Source organism: Gossypium hirsutum, chromosome D05 (assembly GCF_007990345.1).
Source record: "Gossypium hirsutum isolate 1008001.06 chromosome D05, Gossypium_hirsutum_v2.1, whole genome shotgun sequence".
Taxonomy (NCBI): Eukaryota; Viridiplantae; Streptophyta; class Magnoliopsida; order Malvales; family Malvaceae; genus Gossypium; species Gossypium hirsutum.
In genome coordinates, this window is record NC_053441.1 from 50,188,694 (window position 1) to 50,199,015 (window position 10,322).

Consider the following 10,322-nt stretch of genomic DNA (forward strand, 5'->3'; position numbering starts at 1 on the left):
TATTAAATGAGACGTCAAATCTTATGTAACATGATTTAAAAAAAGAAATATAAAAATCTTGATCTTGAGGTTTTTTAAGCTCTGTTAGAAACAATAGTTCACTCTCCTTTTTTTTTGTTTTACTTTATTTTTAGTTTTAAATTTTAAAAATTATGCAATAACATTTTACTTTTCTTTAAAATTTTTATTTTTAATTATGTTGCATAAGATTCTGCGTGTTTTTTAATGGTTAAGTTAATGATTTCAATAGTGGAAGAACTTAATTGATATAACATCGATAGTTTGAGATGTAATTAGAATGTTTTGAAGTTTGTGGACCAATTTAGAATGAGTATCATAATTTGAGGATGTCTGGTGCAACTTTATATAAATATAGATATAAAGTCTACTTTTACCCATAATTCCTCCTAAATCTTAAATGAGAAAAGGAAAAAATACACTTAAATGCGCTTAAATCCATGTCTTTGTAGTTGTAATAACAACGATGCCAACTAAACTAATATTCAATCGACAATGACCTTAACTTTTTAGTAAAGAACAGTGGCGAATATTACTATGCAGGTCCCTTAATAAATGTTTAATTTATAAATTAATACATGATCAAATTGTACTTTGGTCCCTCCAAAAATGAAAAAAAAATATCAAGTCCCTTCAAAAAATAATAAAATCATAAATTAATACATGATAAAACTATATTTTAATCTCTCATAAATTTATAATTCAATTCCCAACCCTAAAAAAATTTCTATATGATAAAGGGAAGTTCGAAAAATTGAAGTTACTTTATAAGAAAAAGAAAAAATTGAAGTTAGAAATTTAAGTCTATTTTTGTATGAGTTGAATTCAGTTTTATCTTGTAGTCTAGCTTATTCGAGTATTCAATATCATATAATTTCATATAAAAAGTGTTTTCATATAATTTGTACACATTGGTGTATTGGTGTTTTCAATAAACGTAACATATGATTACGATGGCATCAGTTATTTAAAATTTGTACTCATTGGTGTATTCATATAATTTCATATTTCGTGTATATATACTCTATTACTTTTCTAATAACAACCCATCCAAATTTTGAAGTTGAGTTTATTAAACAGTCTTAGATTACATAGATGGCAGTGCTCAACTTGAATGAGATGAAAGAACCAACAATGATGTCCATAGTATATTTTTTCTTTTTGGCAAAAAAAAAAAAACTGCTAGTGAAAATAACGTAAAAATAATTGAAGAGCAAAGTGGGGGGCGGAGGCCACAAGCAGAGAGAAAATCATTAGAATCAATAGAAAATTTATGGAATTAAAGATTACCAATATTTATCAAAATATTATATTAGAAATTATGGAAAGAGAATACAGGAGAGAAACATGAAAAAGAATAATTCAGGATGCAGAGTCCTCCACTCTTGCAGTTTGGAAGTTTCTCGGTCAGCAATTACAGCATGAACCATAGTTGCCCCAGCTTTTCATTTTTTTCAAACACTCTTGTTTGAACACAGATATAAAAAAATATAATCTAGATATATGATTAAATTAAAGAAAAAAAAAAGTCGAAATCAGATAACATAGACTTGGCCTACTAGTTCATGTTTGACTACTGAAAAAATTTCAGATGAGCCATGGCCATCCCAACTATTTCATTTGTTTTTAAAAATATCTTTAACATTCTGCTTTAACATTCTGCTATGACGGGTGGTGTATACAGGGCCCGAGAACAAATTCACCGCCATATGGTTGACCGGCGATTACTATCGATTCCAACTTCATGCAGGCGAGGTGCAGCCTGCAATCCAAACTGAGGGCGGGTTTGACTTATATTTGAACATGAGTATTAAAATATGATCTTTTAAACGTATAGAAATTCTTGAAAAGAAAAACGAGTCCGAATTTGGATAACATAGGCAGGGGGGCTACTAGGGGAAGTTTGACGCCCTAAAAGAATTTCCAGCACAGATAGCGAAGGCTGTGTCAGTCAGCATACATGGAAGTTAACCCACAATTCCTGTACAGCAAAATCTGTAATCGAGTAAGCAAACACAGCAACAGGGTGACTCTAAGAGTGTAAATGGAAGGAATAACAAATAAGCTTGTTATCAAGTACACAACAATCAAGAATAAAGGGCGTCTACGAGATTGAGAACCAATACTAAACAAGAATTTATTTATCTAAACCTATAAAGTTAATCGGTATGAATAAAAATTTGGTATCAACTGAAAAACAAAATTCGCTTGAAATTTGCAGCAATAGAGATAGGTTTAATCGATGGGAAACCCATTTAAGGACATAATCTTTGTCCCAAGGGTCAATAAGAGCAGCCAGATAAAGTCTTATTTCAGGCACTTCGATGTAGATCACATACCAGCTTCAAGCAAGAATTTGCTTTTTGCAAATATATGTCTCTGCATACCCAATACCATAGAAACCCTGGATCAACAACAACGTAACAACCCATTACTAAGTAAAAGATATATGAATTGCACAAAGCACACAATATCCGAGTTCGAGCTTTTACAGTATAAATCTTCAGATGAGTTTCATTCCCTATGACAATACCAACAATATGACATCCACAAGATAGTAAAAGACCATTGAGTTCCTTATTACCTTTCACAAATACATATCACAAGCCAATAACAATGAAAAACACAAGACTTTAAAACAGAATTTAAAGATATAAACCAAACCCTTCTTTCAAAATTTTTGTCGCTTCCTTCTTGACTGATCTATATTGGCTGTGAAGTTCTGATCTGTGGCTTGATGTTATCAGTCGGAAGTTGCGTGGGTGCATCTGGCAAGACTACTGCAGTCATGGTTTGGTACTGAGGAGGCATGTTGGGTGCCATAGGCTGAGTGTAATACATTTGAGCATGAGTTGGATCAGTGAATTCATATGCATATGTGGCAGCTGTGCCGGAGGTAGGTGCAACAGATTGTGATGCATGATGAATCTGAGAATAACCCGCATATTGTTGCTGATGCTGGCTGTTTTGCACTTGAACCAGTTGTGGGTTACCAGTATTTGTCGTTCTGTATACACCAGCAGCAGCAGTCATTTCAGGTTTAGCAAGAGGAGCATTTCTCATAGGGTTGTATGCTACATGAGTAGGAGCCATGGTAGGATTGGAAGGAGTCTGCGGCCGGCTCGATGGGATCCCTGTGGGGGCTTCATTAATGCTAGGTTGCTGGACAGGCATGTTGTAAGCTTGAGGCTGCCTCGCGGACACATAATACAGGGGATATTGCTGATCAATCTGTGTTTGATGATGGTGAAGTTGCTGTTGGGAAGGATATACAGGATAATAAGCTGAGATCGGCACTGCCCCAGACTGGTGATGATGAATGTAATGCGGGGCACCAGCAGCATGCAAGAACTGCTGCTGCTGCTGCTGCTGCTGCTGTTGTGGTTGCTGCTGTTGATCAAATTGTGGTTGCTGCAATACATAACCAGAATCCTGAACTTGTTGTTGTATCTGAACTCGGCCGATTGAGTTCGGATCAGAGATATTAAGCTTTGGATCAATAGCGTTTGCAGGGATCCTGTTAACCCCAGATGGGATTTGAACAACTGGGTCTTGATAAATCACAGGCTTTTGGCGTGATAATGGATTTGTAAAACTACCGTCACTGAACAAATGATAAACAACAATCTCAGCAACTTTTTAAAGGCAAAGCCAAGCACAAATGAAGAATAGAAGCAATTACTGTCACTGAACAAATTAAAAACAACGATCTCAGCAACTTTTTAGAAGCACGACCAAGCATAATTGAAGAACAGAAACTACCGTTACTGAACAAATAAAAACGATCTCAGCAACTTTTATGGGTAAATCCAAGGATAATTAAAGAAGAGAAGTGGGTTCGATGATTATGGAAACAGTACCTTGAGATGGAATCTGGAGAAGCCAAATCTTGACCACTGTTATACTTCTGTTGATTCTGAAGAGGTAAACCCTGAGGCTGAATCACTGGAGTTTGTGTTTTCCTATATCCCACAGGAACCCCATGATCCGATCTCTCATCATCGGAAAGACCCCGATTCGAATACTCCCCAGGAACCACTCCTGAATTCAAGCCCACCCCACCACCAGAAGCAGCGATGCCGGCAGGCATCGTTGGCGGCATCGACATAGCCGCAAATACTTCATCCTGTTGCTTCACTGCACCACCAGCACCACCAGTAGCAGCAGCAGAAGTAGCAGTCACAGTAAATTGAGCAAACTGTTCCTCGATTCCCACTTTATGCTCTTTCTGATCCTCAACGTGGACCCGGATCGGAGGCAAGTTAGCAAGCGAAGGAGAAGAAGAAGTAGAACCAAAAGAAGAAGTGGTTTCAAGCATAGGAGAATCAGGAACGGAGTGAACATCTTGACCTTTGGAATTCATATTCTTTTGGCTCCCACTCCCTTCATCTTTCAAACCAACTTCAACAACGTTGCCCTGACGATCATCATCCAAACCCAACAAATTGACGTTGGTCGTGGGATCCGAAAACCCTCGGTTCAACAACCCGGACCCATTCAACGCGTTAAGGAACCACTCATCGGACTTGGTGGAATTGTTAATAATGGGCCCAATTGAATGAGAAGACGTTAGGGTTCCGTCGGGATTGAGAGGGAAAAGAAAGAGGCGAATACGAGAGGACTTGCTGGACGACGTCGTTTGGGAACAAGTTCGGTCGTATTCATCGATCATGTTCTCGAGGTCTTCATCAGTTGTAACGGAGATGAGAGAATCGAGGTCTTCGGAGGGAAGTTGATACTTGAGAGTAAAAGGGCAGCCGCGGAGAAGAGAAAGGGAGAGGCGGTGGTGGAGGGAAGCGAGGGAAGTGTGGCGATCAACAACAACCATACGAGTGTCACCGCCGACGTAACATAAGGATTTGTCATGGGGGCGAGGGACGATGGTGCCGCCATAGCTGCACATGAGGCGGAGCTTTGGGTGGAGAGTAGTGGGAAGAGCAGGGTCGTCCCATGAGTCCGTGTTGCGGGAGCGTGGGGAAGAGTCTATGGAGTCGGGATAGGTGGCGGGGGGAGCGGCGGCGGCTGCAGCAGTGGCAGTGGTGGTGGAAAGTGGAGGAGCTGCCGCGGATGGCGGAGGCGGGGATTCCATTAGAGGATTTTCGCCGGGGGTGGAGGGTGGGAGGGATTTGGAGAGAGAGAGAGAGAGAGAGAGAGAAGGAACAAAAAATAGAGAGAAAAGGGAGATGCTTGGGTAGCGGAAAGCTTTTGCTTAGCTGGTTTTGCTTAGCTGTTTCTTCGTTTCTCTTTTTGCCCTTTTTTTTCTTTTTGAGTTTTGAATATCTTTGAAAAAATCCAAAATTTTATGATTTTCCTTTAGATTTTTCAAATTAAGACAATTAGGACTAAAACCTCATCTATAATAAAATATATTTATGCCTATGCTCTTTTAAGTAAATAATTATTTTTTTATAGTTTGTTACATAATTAAAAATTAACAGGTTTTACTTTTTAAATTTTTAAATAATTCAGTTTATCTCATGATGACATCAACTTATGCTATATATCTATTTATTAATAAAGATAAATAAATAATTTAATTTATATAAAAAACTACTTTCCTTTTACTCAAGCTTTCTTTTTATTTTTCGTTTGGTTTATTATTCATGTAGTTCTTTTTTATTAATAATTTTTAATTTTTATTAAATACAAGTTTAAGTCTTGTTAGCATGATTTCAAGATTTAAACTTAGTCCAAATATTTCGTACAATAGTTCATTTTTAATAACTTATTTATTGGTATTTTTAATAATTATTAGTTAAAAAATCCTTTAAATTAGAGAAAAAAAACATGTTTAAAGGTGGTCAAATTCAAATCCTCTTAATTACTACAATAACAATAATGCCAACTGAAATAATATTAATTATACTCCTAATGTATGCAATGGATAGCTTCTGAGAGGTACGACTCATTCACTCTCTACTTATGAAAGACTAGCAAGTTAGATTCTGACATATTTCAAGAAAACAAAATAAGATTGCAGATTACTTGGTGAAGATGGCTACTAGAGATTTAAATACGGTTTGCACTTTTAAAGAGCCTCCAGCCTTTGTTGTTGGCTGAACTTCAGCAACTCAAAACTATGGAAAATTCTCATTAGAACTATATTGATGTAGTTGATTTCTGCTACTTGTTTTTTATAAAAAAATATTTTTTTTTGATAGAAATTTAATTCAATAAGATACGGATATATTTCTTCTACAATGACATCAAATATTTTTTTTAAAATTAAATTACATAAACGCTTTTAATTTATTTAATATTATGAACTTAACTTGATTTTATTAGCAAATCTATAGTATCTTGTCAACTTGTTCATACCCCATCACCATTATATTGCAATATATTATATTATACCGAAGATTAAACGTAAGACGGTTGAAGAAAATCTTACCAAACAAAAATGGCTTAATGAAGGGAATCAGGGATGATTTAAATTGTTGTTATTTTTGTACTAGTATTTTTTAAGTACCATAATCTTATTTAAAATAGTATATTCATATAAATTTAAAATGATAATAATTCATGTTATATATATTTCTGAAAATTTTATATATCAATATCATGTCTATATTATTATATTTTAATTATTTTTATCAAAATATAATGATTTAATTTTATTTTTCCGTATTTAATTGTATTATATTTAAATTATGGGATAAATACAAAAGGCAACATCTTGAGGATATGAACAGGTAAGAAAGTCCTAAAAGGCAACCTCCCAATCCTTGACCGCCTAGAAACCCAATCAGCTCCATATTTGCTTCACGCTTTCAGTCCAAAGGTAGGTCCAGCACGTAAGGGTCACGTTTTGGGCAAAAATTATATGTTTCGGGTTATATATTTTCAGGATTAATATGCAAATTTGTTATTATATTTTAAGTGGAGATCAATTTTTATTATATTTTATTTCTATTGATATTTATCATTGTTATCATTAATTAGAGATAAAATTATCATTATAATTTAATTCTATATTGAATTTTGTGGTTTTATTTTTATTGTGCATATATGCTGTTTTTTTTAATTGGTCAAATAGCTCTTCTTCTTCTTTTTTAATTTTGAGAAATATGTTGTTTTTGGGGAGAGTGTGTGAAAACACGTCCAGCTGGGTGCACTTTCCTCCGACAGTCGTTTTTCCAATGACTTTTTATATGTTGGCAACGGTAAAAAATTTTAAAGGCCAACGGTAATTTTTTTTCCCTATAAATACTAGATCATTTTTCATTCTTTTCATTCAAATCCAAATCCCTATTCTCTCTAAACTCTCAATTATCACAATTCTCTCAATTTCCTCAAGTTTTGTTCGAAATTTTCCTATACACTTGTTTAAAAATACTATAGTTTTATTTAATTATTTCGTATATTCATTTAGATTAAATTTTTACGAATGGTAAGCTCTCTGATTCGTTTCAACAATAAGCACATTTCTGTCGCTTAAGGGATAATGGTAAGGAGAAATTCTAAATTTCGTTATTTTCAATTAAGTTAATTTAAAGTTTTTTAATTTTTAAAATATTTTATTTTGTCGATATAAATAGGTGGATGATCGTGTTTTGGAGGGGTTCATGCATAATTTGTCAAAGAGTCCAGACACCGAAATTCTTGGTTATTTGCAAGACGCAAGATTCTTACATGCATCTTGTATGCTCGGGAACTGCAAATTGGATCATACACTTATCAGCGTGTTGGTGGAAAGATTGTGACCCTATATACATACATTTCATCTTCCACGTGGTGAGTGTACAATCACACTTGAGAACATAACTTTACAACTTGATTTACTGGTGGATGAGCCAGTTGTTACTGGGTCAGTGGTCGTTCCTGATAAAAAGGACCTTTGCGAGGCATTTTTGTGGAAGGTGCCGAACAGTTTTCAAGGTGGCCGACTGGATATGAAGTGGTTGGAAAATAATTTCAAAGAACTTCCTTTGAACGCGACCGATGTCATCAAATAACAATACGCCTAAGCATTCATCCTGAGGTTAATCAAGGGCATTCTAATGCTCGACAAATCTCAAATTTTGGTACATGTAAGGTGGCTACTACACCTAGCCGACTTCAAAGAATGTAGACGACCGAGTTGAGGATCAGTCATGTTGCCCACGTTGTACTGAGAGTTGTGTCGGGTAACAAAATCGGATAAGATGTCAATCAGTGGTTGCCTACTCCTGTTACAGTCATGGGCGTGGTGGCGACTACCATTTCTACATTCCCGAGTGAACAACCCTTATACATTCTCATTGGCGACAAGGTAAAATTCATTTGATAACAATATGTAGTTAATATAGTAAATGTTGTTTATTTATTATATGTTCGATTTAACATATTGCTTGAATAGGTGGAACCATAGGCTGAGTTATGTAGGACTATCGAAGTAGCTCAAAGATATCTGGCTATTGTTAGATCAACTCTCGGAAGCCTATGTTTGTTATTGATTTTTTCAAACCTATAATAATTACGCAATGATTTGAAATTTAAAATTCTATAATAATAAAATTTATAATTGTGTACTACAGTTTGAATGAATGACATACGTTGATCCAGATATCATAGAAAGTGTTTGGAGTATGTGGGACGCGAAAGTGTCATTGATTGTTTAAGCAACAGGAGAGATGCATGAATCAAATTGAGTGAAACGACAATTTCGGTGGAGGCAAAAAATTTCATCGCCATCTTGAGACATGGAAGCATTGCATAAGCTTGATTTGTAAGGGAAGACTGATGAAAATTGACGAGATAACACAATGAGTACATCACATTTGAGATCGTAAGATGGAATTCTTACCCATCCGCGAACCCTTTTTCTCATCGGATACGGTGACCTATTTGGAGTACATGCCTTGGTTCAGCTATGGCACTACACTATGCACCACCGTAGCACCCTAACTCTACACCTCTTACAGGTATGTATTTTGAGGCACCTCTATCCCTAGCATGTTACACCCCAATTCCGACATCGATGTTGACACAAATGCCAACACATGTACCGGCACCAATGCTAGTATCAATGTCCACATCAATTCCGACGTATCTGGGTTTTGCGACATCGTATGGTTATTCATTGAAGTGTCACAAACACCCATTATGTCATTTTATCGAGGTGGGTCATCGTCCCAACCACCTTTTCATGAAATAGAGGACACACGATGGGAGGCTAAGATTACACTGCACTCAAGTACGGAGGAAGACGATGGAGATGAAGACAACGATGGAGACGAAGACAAATACAAGGGTGGAGATAAAGATAAAGACAAAGGTCAATATGAAGATGAGTACGAAGGTCAAGGTGAAGACGAAGAAGAAGATGATGATGATCACGATCAATAGGAGGAGCTGACACCACAAATTTTACGCAAAAATCCTACACGTAACCGTTAGCCACCACCCTGCAGCACACATTTAGCCCGACGACATCGATGATGTATTTTTCATTTACTTTTTATAATGTAAATATAAATGATATCAATAAAAAATGATCAAATTTTTATATTTCTGTTGCAACTCATATTTTTCTCTATTAAATTCTGATGTAAATTGTACGTAATTTTTCGTATATAATATTTGATATGAAATATGTAACTTTGGATAGGTACCTTTATCGAACTAGTGATTAATTAAGGTATAGTGACCATTTCATATATCCTGCCGAGATGAGACCATTACCTTGAAAACCTATCATGTGGAAGTCGGGTTCCGGGGTGATTTTGCTTTATATGATTACGGGTGGAAGTCTATGTAGAGGTCTTGGTAGACGATCGTTATGAGGTCATGGATCAAAGTATAATAAGGGAGCCAGTTGATGGTTATTATGCAAGTAGGAGCTCAAACTTTTCAGATACCTGGAGATGTTACCTAATAAATATCATACAAAAGTTTGAAGGCATAATCGTAGGGAAAAACTATGGGGCTTCCCGCTATAATCGACGTAATTTTTTTCTCTATTTTTATGAAGCTGATATCTTTAATCTTCTTTCTTATCCGAAGGCCAGCACTGCCGTGGACGCAAGAGGACTCTCAAGTGGACAACGACTATTCTGGTGCAGTAAAGGTGATGCTCCTTTCGAGGTGACAACGGTTTTCGTTACTAAACAACCTATTAATAACTACAACCATTGTCGCGCCAACCTGAGTTTGACATCTACTATGTCAGAACATTCGCTCTCCACCTGAGAGCCCTCTTGTGTCACCTTGATGTCAGCCTTCGAATAAGAAAGAAATGTTAAAGATACCGACTACTTGGAAATAGAGAAGAAAATTATGTTGATTACACCAAGAAGCCCTTAGTTTTTCCATATGATTATGAC

At 35.9% G+C, this 10,322-nt stretch overlaps 1 protein-coding gene across 1 annotated transcript; it reads right to left on the minus strand.

Moving 5' to 3' along the window:
* Positions 1 to 2,453: 2,453 nt before the first annotated feature.
* LOC107903879 (uncharacterized) lies at positions 2,454 to 5,297 on the minus strand. The gene is made up of 2 exons (XM_016830056.2): positions 3,879 to 5,297; positions 2,454 to 3,622 (listed from the first exon to the last, which is right to left on the minus strand). The coding sequence occupies exons 1-2, from the start codon at positions 5,105 to 5,107 to the stop codon at positions 2,722 to 2,724; spliced, it is 2,130 nt and encodes a 709-aa protein (XP_016685545.2). The 5' UTR covers positions 5,108 to 5,297; the 3' UTR covers positions 2,454 to 2,721.
* Positions 5,298 to 10,322: the final 5,025 nt, after the last annotated feature.

Excerpts from the sequence above, each read along its gene's own strand:
- LOC107903879 (XM_016830056.2), bottom strand. The coding sequence starts at position 5,107 with ATGGAATCCCCGCCTCCGCCATCCGCGGCAGCTCCTCCACTTTCCACC. Across the intron at positions 3,623-3,878 it reads TCTCCAGATTCCATCTCAAG|TGACGGTAGTTTTACAAATC; the intron begins GTACTGTTTCCA and ends TCATTTGTTCAG.